The 18714-nt window shown below is 44.5% G+C and overlaps 1 protein-coding gene across 1 annotated transcript in view; it reads left to right on the top strand.

Annotated features, from left to right (window-relative positions):
- ARHGAP30 (Rho GTPase activating protein 30) overlaps positions 1 to 18714 on the top strand; it is a 50056-nt gene that overhangs the window by 7380 nt on the left and 23962 nt on the right. The window contains exons 2-4 of the mRNA XM_070766241.1: positions 12774 to 12876; positions 14047 to 14191; positions 17858 to 17940. Of these exons, the coding sequence (XP_070622342.1) occupies positions 12774 to 12876; positions 14047 to 14191; positions 17858 to 17940 (331 nt within the window). The remainder of the gene's footprint in view (positions 1 to 12773; positions 12877 to 14046; positions 14192 to 17857; positions 17941 to 18714) is intronic.

The raw sequence follows: 18714 nt of genomic DNA, 5'->3' as shown, positions 1-18714 counted from the left end.
CCCCATCCAGCTCAGTTGGTTATGGATTTCGAGGACCGAAATTGATGTGCATTGGTATACGAGGCCAGTGTTCTTAACACCTGAGTCTGAGAGTGAGAGTGAGGGGTTGTTAGAGACTGAGGACCCACCAGAGAGTGTAGCACCCCCAGTTATGGTATTCAGTCAGAGGACAATCAGGGATTAGAGGATGAGGATGAGCCCATGTTAGATGCAAGGGTGAGGAGAACTATATCCAGGCAAGAGTGTCTGAGAAATAAAGGGTCTTGGTGTTACTAGCTCTATGGAGCACTTGGCCACGCCTTGTCACTATATAAGTGACAGTCTTGAGAGATAGAAACATAGAAGATTGCCGGCAGAAAAATTGATGGTCCATCTAGTCTGCCCTTATACTATTTCCTGTATTTTATCTTAGGATAGATCTATGTTTATCCTAGGCATGTTTAAATTCAGTTACTGTGGATTTACCAACCACATCTGCTGGGAGTTTGTTCCAAGCATCTATTAGTCTTTCAGTAAAATAATATAAGATGTGGGTGTGGTGAACAACGTTCCCAACATTATGGCTGTGTGTGAGCTTTGGAGTTCAAGGAGCAGTTATGCTTTCAGATCACTCTAACTCATGCAATCTGCATCGTCTGAAGAACCACAGAGAACTGTAAGTACGGTTGATTGATAGAATCACTTCAAAGGAATTTTTCTAATGAGTTTTGGCTTCCAGCCCAGACCTGTCCTTATCTCAGGAACATTAAAGCTGGGGAACACTGCCAGAATGGACTAATTTAGAGTTGGAACTATTAACCATTTTTTACCTGAATGTTTTGTAATAATATAATCCTGTGACTGTGTGTGACTTTTAATTCTGGTCGGTGGCTTGTCCAGACAGAACAGGGGCAACAGGTTCAGAGCCGGAACATAAATTATGTGGGGTCAGAGTTGGCTTGCTGTCAGGGTTCTGACCAATGAGTCTCAAACAAAAACTTAAAAAGAAATCCAGTTATTTATCATATCTGCACATTGTGAAGCTAACTCTGACCGCACATAATTTACATTTACAAGATATGTCATCAATCACATTCTCCAACAAAGCAATTTCGAGGGAGTTGTAGAGATCACTCCCCTCTGGCCACTGTGGATAACCGTGGAGACGGCCTTGACAGCTGGAATGTGCTTTTGGTTTGAATTGACATTGTTTCTCGTTTCAGCTGCAAAGTTTATTTTCCCATTCTGCTCCACCATCACCACCACCCCGCCGCCTATGGCAACTCAAGAGCTGGCCAGGGATGCTTTGCAAGTTGACACCTGCCTTGTCTTTGTCAAGATTTTAAGACACTCCACGGTTTCACCAAACTGCACATTTTCCCACTGGTCAGAAATCTAAACTTTTAAATATTGTGACCAAGCATCTGTCAATCTCCGTTCCCAAAGGAAGCCCGGGCCCTGGGTGGATGTCATCTCTTCCCACAGTGCTCCACCTTGTAGTTCCTGCCACCCCAGCCTGGCTGGCTGTTTTCCCTGGGTGTTGGCACCCTAGTCAGCTCATTTGAAGGATGTCGGGTTGAGATTCCATCACACATCCTTTCTCCAACATATACTGTACGAACTGTGTGCCAGAGAAGAAATACTCATTTGATGGACACGGTTCCACCTGTTCTTTGTCAAACACTGAGATACACAAAAGGCTGGGTTGGGCACCAGTCAACTTCCTTGTGCACAACTTGTGCAGCATACAGGAAGTCATCTGGGAGGTGGCCCATAACAACCCAGCTAGCAAAGAGGGGAAGAAAAGCAAGTCTATTACAACTCTTGCGACTTCCTTGTTTGGGCTTTTGTTGCCTGAGCCCTTTGTCCCAGGGAGTGGTTGCACCAATATTGTGGTTGAGCAAACTTGCACTCAAAAGACAATCGGGTGTCGTAAACAAGCCAATCATTCCCTTGTCGTGACTGATGTTGTAGTCTTACCAGAAAGCCTTGTTATGCAGATGGTTGAAGGAGCTACCTATATTTACTGACCCCTCACATCCTGGACACAAACTGTTTCAACTCTTACCCTCAAAACGTTGCTACAGAGCACTGCACACCAAGACAATTAGACACAAGAACAGTTTTTTTCTGAATGCCATCATTCTACTAAACAAATAATTCCCTCAACACTGTCAGACTTTCTACTAAATCTGCACTTCTATTCTACTAGTTTTTCTCATCATTCCTATCACCCACTTCCTCCCATGTTGACTGTATGACTGTAACTTGTTGCTTATATCCTAAGATTTTTATTAATATTGCTTCTTCATTGCTTATTTGACCCCTATGACAATCATTAAGTGTCGTACCACATGATTCTTGACAAATGTATATTTTATTTTATGTACGCTGAGAGCATATGCACCAAGACAAATTCCTTGTGTGTCCAATCACACTTAGCCAATAAAATTCTATTCTATTCTACTCTATTCTATTCTATGTGTAGCCCAGAGGTCTTCAAACTGGGCAACTTTAAGACTTGTGGACTTCAACTCCCAGCTATGCTAGCAGGAGAATTCTGGGAGTTGAAGTCCACAAGTCTTAAAGTTGCCCAGTTTGAAGGCCTCTGGACTAGCCTGTTGAAGAGCAGGATTAAGGAGGGACACGATAGCAGTGTCTTCCAGTGTTTGAGGGGCTGCCACAAAGAAGAGGGGGTGGAAATTATTATTCAAAACACCTGTGAACAGAACAAGTGGGTGGAAACCTATTAAGGAGCGATCCAACTTGAAACCTAGGAGAAATTTCCTGACAGTGAGAACAATTATTCAGTGGAAGAGCTTCCCTCCAGAAGTTGTGGGTCTTCTATCACTGGAGGTTTTGAAGAAGGTTTTGTCTGAAATGGACTAGCGCCGTGATGGCGAACCTATGGCATACGTGCCACAGGTGGCATGCGGAGCAGTAATGGGCAGCCATTTTTTTACTGCCACACTATGGGTGTGGCTTATTTTGTGGGTGTGGCTTAATGGTCATGTGACTGGGTAGGAGTGGCTTGCTGGCCATGTAACCAGGTGGGAGTGGCTTGAACAATCATCATCATTCAAGTGAACTGTTAAGTCCTCGACTTGCAACCTCACCAGAGTTGCTCCCTGGGGTGACAATTTGTTTCGTATTTCCTGCGCTCTTCTTCCTGGGTCGCCTCCCTTCCCCAGGCTGGGTAGTTAGGCGAACGGGTGCTGCCAGAAACATAAATGCTACCAGCGCCGCTTCCACCCACGCCTTCTGCTTGCAGCTCAGGTGGGAGGTGGCCGCGTGAGGCTGGAGGGGAGCCGGGCAGGAGAGAGGGAAGCTCGTCCGAGGCCAAGAAGGAGGAAAGAGGAAAAAAGCAAGGAGCGCAGATGCAGTATCAGCAGCAAGGGAAAAAAAGGAGAGACGAGATGAGTAATCCAGGAAGTCACAGCTGTCGATCAGCTGGAGCTGAGTACGCATCTTCATTTCCGCCGGTGGAACTACGTTCCGCCCCGTCCTGCCTGCTGCCCACCCCTGATGCGGAGTCCTATTAGAGGGCATGCATGCAGGGGTGGGCAGCTGCCCGGATGGGGGAGGGACGCAGTGGGGTAGCGAAAATGGAGCTCCGCCCCAGAGCACCCAATTTGCACTGAAAGATGTTGAAAGAGAATGCAAGGCGTCCCCCATAAGCCACGCCCACAGTGTGGTAGTAAAAAATTTGGTAGCCCTTCACTGCACGCATGGCCCTATGTGCGTGCTAGCCAGCTGATTTTCGGCCTTGAGGAAAGCCATTTCACCCTCTGGAGATTTCAGGGAATTTTCTCTGAAGCCCCAGAGTGCAAAAAAACAGCCCAATGGGCAAACTGAAAGTCTGTTGTTTTTTTTAAACTTCCAGTTTGTACATTGGGCACATTTTCATGTGCTCTGAGGCTTCAGGGAAGCTTCCTAAAGCCCCAGAGTGCAAAAAACAGCCCAACGGGCAAACTGTAAGTTTCAGAAAATGGACTTCGTTCTGGTTTGCCTGTTGTGCTCTTTTTCACACTCCGGGGCTCCAGAAGCTTTCCTGAAGTCTCCGGAGTGCGAAATACAGCACAATGGGCAAACCAGAAGTCCTTTTTTCCAAACTTCCAGGTTGCCCACTTTTTCTCCATCCCAACCTTCAGTGAGGCCTGTACACATGCGCGGGGGCACAGGGGATTGTGTGCAAGTGCAGAGGCATTCTGTGTGCACATGCGTAAGGGTAGGGAATGGATGCTAGCACACATACCCACACCAAAAAAGGTTTGCCATCACTAGTAGAGGGTCTCCTGCTTTGGCGGGGGGTTGAACTAGAAGACCTCCAAGGTCCCTTCCAACTCTGTTATTCTCTAATTCTGTAAACATAGGTCATTTTTAGGACTATCTAAAATATTAGATAAATAGGACTATCTAAAATTCTACCATTCATGGTAGAATTCTTTGTGGACAAGCAGCTAAATATGAGCCAGCAGTGAGCAGGGGCGGCCAAAGAAGCCAATGCAATCCTAAATTGCATTCACAGAGGGATACAATCAAGATCAAGGGAGGTGCTAATACCCCTCTATAAAGGCTTAGTAAGGCCACACCTAGAGTCCTGCATCCAGTTTTGGTCACCACACTATAAAAATGATGTTGAGATTCTAGAAAAAGTGAAGAGAAGAGAAACTAGGATGATTAGTGCAGTGTTTCCCAACTTTGGCTGGTTGAAGATATCTGGACTTCAGCTCCCAGAAGTCCCCAGCCAGCATTCGCTGGCTGGGGAATTCTGGGAATTGAAGTCCAAATATCTTCAAGTTGCCAAGGTTGGGAAACACTGGATTAGTGGACTGGAGGCTAAAATATATGAAGAATGGTTGCTGCAATTGAGCATGGCTGTTCTAGTGAAGAGAAGGACCATGAGCTGCCCCGAGTCTACGGAGAGGGGTGGCATACAAATCTAATAAATAATAATAATAATAATAATAATAATAATAATAATAATAATAATGTATTTTCTTCAAGAACCCAAAGAATCTGACATGGAGATCTCCCACAATTATATGTCCGGTGTAAGAACAGCCCAGCAACATAGATCAGATGAGTGTGTGTGTGTGTGTGTGTGTGTGTGTGTGTGTGTATCTCCAAACCTGGCAACTTGTGAACTTTAATTCCCAGAATTCCCCAACCAGCCTGGAAAAATACTGCTCCAACCTATTCCACAATGCTGGATGTTGTGTAGAACAGTGTTTCCCAACCTTGGCCACTTGAAGATATCTGGACTTCAACTCCCAGAATTCTGGGAGTTGAAGTCCAGATATCTTCAAGTGGCCAAGGTTGGGAAACACCAGTGTGGAAAATACAGGAGGAGCAGGCTGGATGTCCAAAATGCCTTGACCTTGTGAGCATGTATTGGGCATCAGCCATCCATGAGATGACCTAACCAATATGAAGATAAACATGCTGACATATTCAGCACCATGTTTTATTTCTGGGTTTGCCTTTTCTCTTTCACTTCCTGTCTCTGGCTCAGAAACGAAACCATGCAGGGTCTCCACCCACACGCTCAGTTCTGAATGAGGAAGCCCAACTGGAAATCTTGCTGGCTTTACTCATGAACAACTAGTTCTTACCTGCGTGGCTTTAGGTTGCATGGACTTCAATTCCCATCATTCCTCAGTCGGTGTGCTGGGAATTGAAGTCCACCCATGCTGGCTGGGGGGTTCTGGGAGTTCAAGTCCAATACTTGAGCGGCTGTCAGGCTGTCAGGCTGTCAGAGCTCTGTAGGTGTGCACCCCGATGAAGAAGGAGACAACCTTGGACAATTCCAGGGCACCTGAAGCCATGGAGGGAAACTAATCAAGGAGAGAAGCAATCTAGAAATAAGGAGAGATTTTCTGACAGTGAAAACAGATGAACAGAGTTGGAAGGGACTTTGGAGGTCATCTAGTCCAACCATCCCACCCAAGCAGGAAGACCCTACACCTTTTCTGACAATTGGCAGTCAAATCTCTTATTGAAAGCCTCCCACAACTTCCGAATGCAACTTCTGTTCCATTAGTTGATTGTTCTCACTGTCAGAAAGTTCCTTCTTATTTCCAGGTTGAATCTCTCCTTGGTCAGTTTCCATCCATTCTTCCTTGTCTGGCCTTCAGGTGCCTTGGAAAATAGCTTGACCCTCTTCCTCCTCAATGGGCAGCCTCTCAGATATTGGAAGATGCTATCATGTCTCTCTTGGCCTTCTCTTCATTAGACCAGCCATGCCCTGTTCCTGCAACCATTTTTCATATGTTTAAGCCTTCTTAAGTCATCTAGTCCAACCCTCCCCCCCGAGCAGGAGACCCTACACCATTTCTGACAGATGGCAGTACATTAAAGCTTCCAGGGATGAAGCTTCCACAACTTCTGGAGGCAATTTCTGTTCCACAGGTTGATTGTTCTCTCCTCTTAATTTCCAGATTGAATCTCTCCTTGGTCAGTTTCCATCCATTCTTCCTTGTCTGGCCTTCAGGTGCCTTGGAAAATAGCTTGACCCTCTTCCTCCTCAATGGGCAGCCTCTCAGATATTGGAAGATGCTATCATGTCTCTCTTGGCCTTCTCTTCATTAGACCAGCCATGCCCTGTTCCTGCAACCATTTTTCATATGTTTGAGCCTTCTTAGGTCATCTAGTCCAACCCTCACCCCGAGCAGGAGACCCTACACCATTTCTGACAGATGGCAGTACACTCTCTTCATTAAAGCTTCCAGGGATGAAGCTTCCACAACTTCTGGAGGCAATTTCTGTTCCACAGGTTGATTGTTCTCTCCTCTTAATTTCCAGATTGAATCTCTCCTTGATCAGTTTCCATCCATTGTTCCTTGTCTGGCCTTCAGGTGCTTTGGAAAATAGCTTGACCCCCTTCCTCCTCTGTGTGGCAGCTCTTCAAATATTGGAAGGTGCTCTCATGTCTCCCCTGGTCCTTTTCTTCACTAGATTAGCCATGCAAAACAATTAATCAATGGAACACCTTCCCTCCAGAAGCTGTGGATGCTCCATCACTAGAGGTTTTTAAGAACAGACTGGACAGCCATTTTTCTGAAATAATAATAATAATTATTATTATTATTATTATTATTATTATTATTATTATTATTATTATTATTATTATTTTATTTATTAGATTTGTATGCCGCCCCGTAGACTCGGGGCGGCTTACAGCAATGATAAAAACAATATATAATGACAAATCTAATAGTTAGAATCTAAAATAACAATAATACATTTAAAAAGTCTAAAAAACAAGAAACCCCAATATATATATAAAAAAACCATACATACAGTCATATCATACACAAAGAACTACATAGGCAGGGGGAGATGTTTCAGTTTCCCCACGCCTGACGACAGAGGTGGATTTTAAGGAGTTTGCGAAAGACAAGGAGGGTGGGGGCAGTTCTAATCTCTGGAGGGAGCTGATTCCAGAGGGTTGGAGCCGCCACAGAGAAGGCTCTTCCCCTGCGTCCCGCCAAACGACATTGTTTAGTTGACGGGACCCAGAGGAGACCAACTCTGTGGGACCTAACCGGTCGCTGGGATTCGTGCGGCAGAAGGCGGTCTCGTAGATACCCTGGTGCGGTTCCATGAAGGGCTTTATAGGTGATGACCAACACTTTGAATTGTGACCGGAAACTGATCGGCAACCAATGCAGACTGCGGAGTGTTGGAGTAACATGAAATGGCACAGGATCTTCTGCTTGAGTAGCAGGTTGGACTAGAAGACCTCCAAGGTCCCTTCCAGCCCTATGGTTCTATGTCCTACAGCGAGTCCTGAATCTATTTAGATACTTTTCTATGATCCTGCACCTTAACATGGCCAAAGTTGAGACCCACTGCTGTAGAGGACATGTAGTTGGACATTTATGTTTTCTCCGGCTTAGTCAATTCTAAATAAATTTCTCCAAGATGTCAAAAAAGGGTGGACAATTAATTGAGACAGGGATGATAAAACCATGGCTGAAGATTGTTGGTTAGCTTCCAAAATTTGGTGTTGGGCAGAGATCTTATTTTGCTGCTTTTCCTTCAGTTTGTGGAAAGATAATTTGTTCTAGAGATTCATATTGCTGGAGGAGAGAATTCCTGGAGAAGAACATTCCAGAGAAATTCTCATAGGTGTTCTGCCCCAGCAGAAACATTTTCTGACCAGGGAAAATGTAGCACACATTCAAGTTTCTTCAAACCTATATTTAACTGATTAACCACTAGTAATGTGGTCCACAAGTAGTCGTGTTCACACACAAACATATCTTAAATCAGTCTTTTCTTGAAAAAAACCCCAGCTGTTAATTGTTCTGCCGGTGTGTTTCAACTGCCCGTAATTACAGGGTAATTAGTCCAGGAAGACACACACCACAGGATAAAAGGAAAACCCAAAAGTTTTTATAAACAGAAAAACAGAAACAGCTCCCTTTTTAAATGTCAAAGGGATTTTCTGGTACACACAAGGCACAGGGTAAATGCAGTCCAATTGCTCATCCAATAACTAGGAAATTGAGTCCAATTCTAAAGTCCAGAGAGTCCACACACAATCTTGACCAGCACAAAAACCACGATCTTGATGAAACAGTGAATCAGATAAACTGCCATGAGGCTAAAACACCAGGCAGCACTTTTTACAGCACTAATTACAGCAGCCCCACCCAACCACAGGTGGCCTCATTTTCTCTTGTAATAATCCTTCAGTTGTTGTCTCCTATGAATCACTCTCCGCATGCGTGGATGTGTCGTTAATTCTTGTTCAGAATCCAGGGATGATACAGATGATTGATCTCCTCCTGGGCTGTCTGCCAAACTCCCCTCTTCCCTGTCACATCCTTGGTCAGAGGAAGCTTCATCGGCAGATTCCATCGGGAGCAAAACAGTCCTGCGGCATGTGGATGTTTCCCCCACATCCACCTGCACATTCCTTGGGGCAGGAGCTGGGCCAGAGCTAACCACAATATTAATTATACAACTAGACACAAGAACATTTTTCCCCGAATGCCATCACTCTACTAAACAAACAACTCCCTCAACACTGTCAGACTTTTTACTAAATCTCCACTTCTATTCTACTAGTTTTTCTCATCATTCCTATCGTCCTTTTCCTCCCACTTAGGACTGTACGACTGTAACTTGTTGCTTGTACCCTAAGATTTTTATTAGTATTGATTGTTTCTTCATTGCTTATTTGACCCCTATGACAATCATTAAGTGTTGTACCACATGATTCTTGACCAATGTCTCTTTTTCTTTTATGTACGCTGAGAGCATATGCACCAAGACAAATTCCTTGTGTGTCCAATCACACTTGGCCAATAAAACCCTATTCTATTCTATTCTACAACATTAATTAATGCCTTAGTCCATAAAGTCAGAAAACAAAGATAAGGAAATAGTCCTGTATATCACAGGAAGCTAACAGAGGTTGGCAAGATGCCTGGAATCAGTCTACAAAACAAAACTCAAAACAGATAAGTCGAGCGGAGGTATTCCAAACAAGAGGCCCACTAACGAACAAACTATCAAAGGAGCTGTTTCCTGCAGAGTTTTTTTCATCTTCGTCATTCCTTAAGTAGGCTAAGGGAGTGGACAATTAGCCCCAAGCCTTACTCCCGAGGAGACCTCCTCCTGAGTATCCATTCTTGCCTTTTGGCAGCTCTGTGTGCTCATGCATTAAGAAGAGGTTCTTGTTAAAAACTTGGCAATGCGAGGGAAGAACCAAGTTGACCAAGGATGAAGTGTGAGTGGATCGCCTTTGATTGTTCAATCCACTCTCCAGGGATTGCCAGTCATCCTGGTTTTCCAAACTTTGAATGGAGGAGAAGTTTTAAGAGGAAATTATCATGTATTTTAGAAATCAGAGGTCTTCAAACTTGGCAACTTTAAGACTTGTGGACTTCAACTCCCAGAATTCCCCAGCCAGTATAGCATAGAGTGACGTCCACAGGTCTTAAAGTTGCCAAGTTTGAAGACCTCTGGGCCAGCTTGCCAAATAGCAGGATTAAGGAGGGACACAATAGCAGTCTTCCAGTATTCTAGGGATTACGATTTATTTTTTTAATAATAAAATAAGTTATGGTTGTAAGTATCCTGCAAGTGCTTACAACAATGTGTGGGCTCTTCTGGGGTCCAACTCAAAAGTATTATGGCCAGGAGAGTCTTTGCACAGCTTCATTCTTAGACTGGGGGGCTCTACTCACTGTCCCGTGCCTTAGTCACCTTCTGGATAGACTCCTACAATATGCTCTACATGGGGCTGCCCTTGAAGAGTATTTCAAAGTGTCACCTGGCGCAAAATACAATGCTGCGGGCGGTTATTTATTTATTTATTTATTCATTCATTCATTCATTCATTCATTCATTCATTCATTCAAACATGTATAGGATAGTAGTAGTTTGTATAAACATAAGTTTAAAAAAAGTATGATAAAAGAGGATAATAGGACAGTGGGATGAGGACAGTAGGCACAGCGGTGCCCTTATGCACACCCCTTACAGACCCCTCAGAAATGGGGAGCGGTTGATTGTAGACAATCTAATGTTAAATTTTTGCAGGGTTTGGGAAGAAACCAGAGTCAGGTAGTGCATTCCAGGCATTGATCACTCTGTTGGGGAAGTCGTATTTTCTGCAGTTGAGTTTGGAGCAGTTTACATTGAGTTTGAATCTATTATGTGCTTGTGTATTGCTGCAGTTGAAGGTGAAGTAATCATTAACAGGAAGGACATATTGGTATATGATTTTATGAACTGCATTTAGATCAGATCGGAGGCAATTGTCTAATCCAAATATTTCAAGTCTGGTAAAATAAGGTATTTTGTTGCGAGTGGAGGAGTGAAGGACTCTTCTTAAGAAATATTTCAGGACTCTCTCGATTGTATTAATGTCATAGAATCATAGAATCATAGAGTTGGAAGGGACCTTCAGGGTCATTGGGTCCAACCCCCTATTCAATGCAGGATTCATTCAATCATCCCAGAAAGATGACTGTCCACTCTCTGTTTGAAGACCTCCAGTGAAGGCGAGCCCACCACCTCCTGTGGCAAACTGTTCCACCGGTTTATCACCCTTACTGTTAGATAGCTTTTTCTGATATCTCATCTAAATCTACTCCCTTGCAGTTTCATTCCATTGTTTCTAGTCCTTCCATGTGCTAATGAGAACAATGATGATCCCTCTGCTCTGTGACAGCCCTTCAGATATTTGTAGACAGCTATCAAGTCTCCTCTCAGTCTTCTCCTTTGCAGACTAAACATCCCTAGATCCTTTAACCGTTCCTCATAGGACGTGGTTTCCAGACCACTCACCATCCTTGTACCTCTCTTTTGAACTTGCTCTAGTTCATCAATGTCCTTTTTAAATTGGGGCCCCTAGAACTGAACACAGTACTCCAAGTGTGGTCGTACTGTAGAGAGGAATAATTACTTCAGGTGAGCGAGTCTCAATGCTCCTCTTGATGCATCCCAGGATTGTGTTTGCCTTTTTTGCAGCTGCTTCACACTGTTGACTCATGTTTAATCTGTAATCTACCAATACACCCAGGTCCATCTCACCTGTGCTGCTGCCCAGACATATTCCTCCCATTGTATATGTGCTGTTCTCATTATTTTTGCTCAGATGTAGGATCTTGCATTTCTCTCTGTTAAATACCACGTCTGATATGCAGCGCAGGTTCCAGACAGGTGACCTGTATTCCAGAATTGGTCTAATCAATGTTTTGTAAATGCTGGTTAGCAGTGTAATATTGCCAGAGAAGAAGCTACGTAAAGTTATGAATAACTTTATATGTAAAGTTATATGTAAAGTTATATACATGCTTCAAGAATTGCACATGTTACACCTCTACTTTATGTTGTGGTTAGCTCTGGCCCAGCTCCTGCCCCAAGGACTGTGGATGTGGGGGAGACATCCACATGCTGCAGGCCTGTTGTGCTCCCAGTGGAATCTGATGATGAAGGCTCCTCTGACCAAGAAGACATGAGTGACAGGGAGGAGGAGAGTGTGGCAGACAGCTCAGAAGGAGATCAATTATCTAGCTCCTCCTTGGATTCGGAACAAGAGTTAATGATACAGCCACGCATGCGGAGAGCGATGCATAGGCAGCAACAACTGAGAGATTATTATCAAAGAAAATGAGGCCACCTGTGGTTGGGTGGGGCTGTGGTAATTAGTGAGGCTGCTATAAATAGCAGCCTGTGGGTTTGGCCATTGTGGAGGATTATCCGATCGTTGTGTTTCGCGCCTGCCTTGCTGACGTCGACCTTTGTGTGCTGATTTTTCCCTGCTTTGAAACTAAACCAGAGCAAAGTGTGTTTCACTTTGTGAAAGAAAAAGGACTGTGAATTGCCTCACAGCTGCAAGCTAAGTATCACAGAACTGATAAGGGACTTGTACAAATTACCAATTTGTTTGGAGACAAGTGCTCTTTGCTATACCAAAAGAGGGCTTAGTTCATTTGGATTTTCGGTATAAACGACATTGTTTTGAATTTTCAAACGTGTGTGTGTCTGACATTTGTATCTGTGAATTTTCGGGAGGATTCTACCAGAGACCTCAACAGAACACTTTATGCACTGTGTTAAGTTATTCCCAAGGCAGAAGTCCTAGCACTGGAGTCCCCAAACTTGGTAACTTCTCCAGTTATGAAGAATTCTGGGGGTTGAAGTCCACAAATCTTAAAGTTGCCAAGTTTGGGGATCCCTGTTTTAGATGACTGATGAGCCTTTCCTTGCTGGTTTTGGGAGACAGTTGGAGATATTTACCATTTCCAAATATAACCTTGGTGGTTTTCCAGTTCCCCAGGTGCTGAAAAGCTGCACGGAGTTTGTGGAACAGAATGGGATTGTGGACGGCATCTACCGGCTTTCTGGAGTCTCTTCAAATATCCAAAAATTAAGGTAAAAGTGGGAATATCAGTTTTGACTTGAGTACCAAACAGTATCTATAAACAGAGAGAATGGGAGAGGGAGAGAGAGCACACCAGAGCTTACAAAACTTTTGCCAGACCCATCCTCGAATACAGCTCATCTGTTTGGAACCCATATCGCATCTCAGACATTAACACCCTTGAAAATGTCCAAAGATACTTCACCAGAAGAGCCTTGCATTCCTCCACTCGAAATAGAATACCCTACGAGACTAGACTTTCAATCCTGGGCCTAGAAAGTTTAGAACTAAGAGGCCTTAAACAAGATCTAAGTATTGCCCACAAGCTCATATGCTGCAACGTCCTGCCTGTTGGCGACTACTTCAGCTTCAACCACAACAACACAAGAGCACACAACAGATTTAAACTTAATATTAACCGCTCCAAACTTGACTGTAAAAAATATGACTTCAGTAACCGAGTTGTCGAAGCGTGGAACTCATTACCAGACTCCAGTCATCCCCAAACCCCCAACACTTTACCCTTAGATTATTTACGGTTGACCTATCCAGATTCCTAAGGGGTCAGTAAGAGGCGAGTACAAGTGCACTAGAGTGCCTTCCGTCCCCAGTCCTATTGCTCTCCTATATCTCCTATACCTTTCTTCTATTCCTATATCTGTTCTTCTATTCTTTCATTGATATGTTCTATTCCTATACCTTCTCTTCTATTCTTTCTTAGATATATTTTACTATGAGTGTCTCCTCTATAACCTTCATCAGGTATTTTACTATGTGCATATAGATATATACCCTCTAAAACCCTCATTGTGTATTGGAATAAATCAATCAATCAATCAATCAATCAATCACTGTGACTTGGTCCCCATGATATAAAAAAGTGTAGAGTGCAGAGAAGAGCAACAAAGAGGATTGCACGGTTGGAGCCTAAAACAGACGATGAACAGTTGCAGGAATTGGGGTATGTCTAGTCCAGTTTTTCCCTCGGGTACGGCGTGCCTGCCCATCCCCAAGCCCATAATTTAATGCCCCCCATGTGCCCAGTGAAAGGCTACCAAAAATTTTACTTGTAACTTGGTCACTAAATAAACCACTGTATTGTGATCTCCTGATCCTAACCTTTGCTGTGTTCCACTCCCTTCTCCTCCCCCCCTTACCCGCCCTGCTTAAATCCTTCTCAGGCTTGAGTTCGACAATGACCGGAATCCTGACCTCAACAAGGAGATATATCTGCAGGACATTCACTGTGTGAGCTCCCTTTGCAAAGCATATTTCAGGGAGCTGCCCAATCCACTCCTCACCTACCAGCTCTATGATAAGTTTGCAGTAAGTATGACTTGCAGGCCGCCCTTCCTTTCATTTCACTGATTCGTTATCTTTATATTTACAACTACGTTGTCTCTGAACTGATTTAACTGTTGTTCATAAAAATCATACATCATAATGTACTCTCTGTCAGTGACTACTTCACCTTTAACAGCAACAACACAAGAGCATGTAATATTTTCATTTCATTTTAATTTTATTGGATTTGTATGCCGCCCCTCTCCGTAGACTCGGGACGGCTAACAACAGTAATAAAAACAACGTGCGACAATCCAATACTAAAGAAGCTAAAAACCCTTATTTTAAAAACCAATCATACATACAAACGTACCATACATAAATTGTGGAAGCCGAGGGGGAAAGAATATCTTAATTCCCCCATGCCTGACGACAAAGGTGGGTTTTAAGAAGCTTGCGAAAGGCAAGAAGGGTGGGAGCTATTCTAATCTCTGGGGGGAGTTGGTTCCAGAAGGCCGGGGCCGCCACAGAGAAGGCTCTTCCCCTGGGTCCCACCAAACGACATTGTTTAGTTGACGGGACCCGGAGAAGGCCCACTCTGTGGGACCTAATTGGTCGCTGGGATTCGTGCGGCAGAAGGCGGTCCCGGAGATAACCTGGTCCGATGCCATGAAGGGCTATATAGGTCATAACCCACACTTTGAATTGTGACCAGAAACTGATCGGCAACCAATGCAGACTGCAGAGTGTTGGTGTGACATGGGCATATTTGGGGAAGCCCATGATTGCTCTCGCAGCTGCATTCTGCACGATCTGAAGTTGCATTCTGACGATCTTGTAATAGATATAAACCGCTCCAAACTTGACTGCAGAAAATACGATTTCAGCAATAGAGGGGTCACCGCCTGGAATTCATTACCTGACTCTGTTGTTGCTTCCCCCAATCCCAAAATCTTCAACCTTACGTTATCTACAATCGACCTCTTCCCTTTTCTAAGAGGTCTGTAAGGGGCGTGCATAAGTGCACTTATGTGCCTACTGTCCCTGTCCTACTGTCTTATTATCCTTTCTATTACTACGTTCTACTTATGCTATGTTATGTTATGTTAATATGTACTATAATACTATACTGGTTTGACAGACAAACAAACAAACAAACAAACAAACAAACAAACAAACAAACAAATAAATCATTCCAGTTTTGGTCACCACACTGCAAAAAAAGATGTTGAGACTCTAGAACCATGATGGTGAACCTATAGCATGCGTGCCACAGGTGGCACATGGAACCATGCCGTAGGGCACATGAGACGTTGTCCTATGTCAACTCCAGCACGCATGCAAGCCCTGGCCAACTGATTTTCAGCCTTGAAGAAGGCCGTTTTGCCCTCCGGAGGATTCAGGGAAGCTTCCTGAAACCCCGGAGTGCAAAAAACAGCCCAATGGACAAACCGGAAGTTTGGAAGAGACATGATAGCAGTCTTCCAATATCTCAGGAGCTGCGCATATGCAGAAGCAAAAAAAGCTGAAAATGGGCGAAATCTCACATGCGTGAGCGTTCTCGTGCAAGCTTTGAATCTCACACTGGGAGTGCCTGCACGTGACAGGAGCACACGAGTGAGCACGCCGGGAGTGTGCACGTGCTTGTGCCGTGTTCCGATAGCGTTGGGTGATGGTGGCCCACCGCTGCTTGCCCTGGGTCTCATATTTATGAAAAACAGACCCATTTTTTTGCAAAAATGCAGTGCGCAGAGGGTTTGGTGGATTATTATTATTATTATTATTATTATTATTATTATTATTATTATTTATTAGATTTGTATGCCGCCCCTCTCCGAAGACTCGGGGCGGCTCACAACAGTAATAAAAACAATATAGTAGTGGAACAAATCTAATATTAAAAAACATATAAAACCCTATCATTATTTTTTAAAAAACAAACCAAACAGCACATTCATACCAAACATAAAACAAAGTATTAAAAAACCTGGGGGAAAGGTGTCTCAACTCCCTAATGCCTGGTGGTATAAGTGAGTCTTGAGTAGTTTACGAAAGACAGGGAGGGTGAGGGCAGTTCTAATCTCCTGGGGGAGTTGGTTCCAGACGGCCAGGGCCGCCACAGAGAAGGCTCTTCCCCTGGGGCCTGCCAAACGACATTGTTTAGTCGACGGGACCCGGAGAAGGCCAACTCTGTGGGACCTTATCGGTCGCTGGGATTCGTATGGTAGCAGGCGATTCCGGAGGTAATCTGGTCCAATGCCATGTAGGGCTTTAAAGGTCATGACCAACACTTTGAATTGTGACCGGAAACTGATCGGCAGCCAATACAAGCCACGGAGTGTTGAAGAAACGTGGGTGAATCTTGGAAGCCCCACGATGGCACTCACGGCTGCGTTCTGCACGATCTGAAGTTTCCGAACACTTTTCAAAGGTAGCCCCATGTAGAGAGCGTTGCAGTAGTCGAACCTCGAGGTGATGAGGGCATGAGCGACTGTGAGCAATGACTCCCTGTCCAAATAGAGCGCAACACCAGTAGTAATCCACCGATGGCAAATTTTTTGACGATTGTTTTCCGGTGTCTCCATGTCGGAAGAAGCCCTCAGCTGTGCTTAGGAAGAAGAATAAAAGTTGGAATTAAGACAAGGGCAGCGGGAGGACACGTAGACGCTAGAAAAAAATGCACCAAAAATTGCGTTGTCAGTGGGTTCTTGCCAGTGTGGATCTCTGGACCTCACAGGTAGAAACCCACCACTTGGGAATTGTGCAGAGTGCTCCTGGGGGCTGGGGGAAGGCAAAACCACCTTCTTTTGTGAAAAAAGGGCTAAAATGGGCCAGTCTTTGCAAAAGCAGAGATATTTTGCCCCCCCTCTCCCCGGGCCCCCAGGAGGACTCTGCAGGCTTCCCAAACCCTCTGTGTGAAAAATGGGTCTGTTTTTGCAAAAAACGGTGTGGCAAGGGTTTGGGGGGCCTACAGGATGTTCCTGGGGGCTAGGGGAGGGCAAAAACGGATGTCCAAGTGCCGCCTCTATGTTGGTTGAGGCAGGCAGGGTTCCCTTGGGTACCAATTGTTGGGGGTCGAGAGAAAGGGAGGGTTTTGCCTTCTCCTTCTGCTCAAGATCCCCATGTACAATTGGTGGGCCACTGTGTGACACAGAATGCTGGACTCGATGGGCTTTGGCCCGATTCAGCATGGCTCTTCTTAGCTTCTTATATTCTAAAAAAGGCACCTGTTCTTGAGAAACACAGGGTCAGAGAGAGGTTTGGGAGGCTTGCAGAGTGCTCCTGGGGACCAGGGGGGACGAAAATGTATTTTCCTTACTTACCTCTTTGAAATCTCAGTGCATTATAGTCCAGAAAATGCACAATATTACAAATGCCATTGGAGAGTCTTCAGTCTGGCAAGATTCTGTCTGTAGACATGAATTAATACGAGCTCAGCTTGGAAGGATCGCCGTGGGTGATTCTAGGTTTGGGGCCTGACACATTTTCCCCATTGGAGGTGGGAATCTATTTTTGTCCCTTTAATCTCCCACTCAAATTTCCATGACCAATTCGGCCCATTCTGAACTTCCGATCCCTACACCTGATCGCCCACGGTCCAGCTTTGAAAGTTAACCGGTGGTTCTTTCTCGGCTGTATCGAGAGAACAGTGAAGGTGTTTTAGCAGATGGAATGGACGACTGACCATCCATGTCCTTCTCCCTCCAGGAAGCCGTGGCCATCCAGCTGGAAGAAACCCGCCTCGAGAAGATCAAGGAAGTGCTGAAGGAGTTGCCAACACCACACCACCGGTAATTGCATGGACAATGTTGGCTTCCAGCTCAGTCTTTCCAGCAGGAGGAGAAGGGGGAGAATGGGGGGAGGAGGAGGAAAAGGAAGGGGAAGATAATAATAATAATAATAATAATAATAATAATAATAATAATAATAATAATAATTATTATTATTATTATTATTATTATTATTATTATTATTATTACTATTATTATTATTATTATTATTATTATTATTATTATTATTTAGATTTGTATGCCGCCCCTCTCCGAGGACTTGGAGTGGCTCACAACAAATAACACATGAGCTACAAATCCAATATTAAAAACAATTTTAAAACCCTTATAAAAAACAATCATACAGTTCAGACAAACCATACATAGAACAACTAGGGGTATATCAGTTTCCCCAAGCCTGGTGACAAAGGTGGGTTTTCAGAAGTTTGCAAAAGGCAAGGAGGGTGGGGGCAGTCCTGATCTCCAGGGGGAGTTGATTCCAGAGGGCCGGGGCCGCCGCAGAGAAGGCTCTTCTCCTGGGTCCCGCCAGACGACATTGTTTTGTCAATGGGACCTGGAGAAGGCCAACTCTGTGGGACCTGATCGGTTGCTGCGATTCGTGATGAGGTGGAGGAGGAAGAGGGGAAGGAAAAGAATGGAAAAGGAGGGGGAGATGAAGAAGGGGAGGAGGGAGAGGAGGAGGGAGGGGAGAAGAGAAGAATGAGGAGGGAGAGGTAGAGGATAAGAAAAGAAGGAGAAGAATGGGAGGAGGAAGAGAAGGAGGAGGAGGAGAGG

Source organism: Erythrolamprus reginae, chromosome 13, assembly GCF_031021105.1.
Source record: "Erythrolamprus reginae isolate rEryReg1 chromosome 13, rEryReg1.hap1, whole genome shotgun sequence".
Classification (NCBI taxonomy): Eukaryota; Metazoa; Chordata; class Lepidosauria; order Squamata; family Dipsadidae; genus Erythrolamprus; species Erythrolamprus reginae.
Note: the sequence above shows the minus strand (reverse complement) of the source record. Positions and strands in the feature narration are given on the sequence as shown.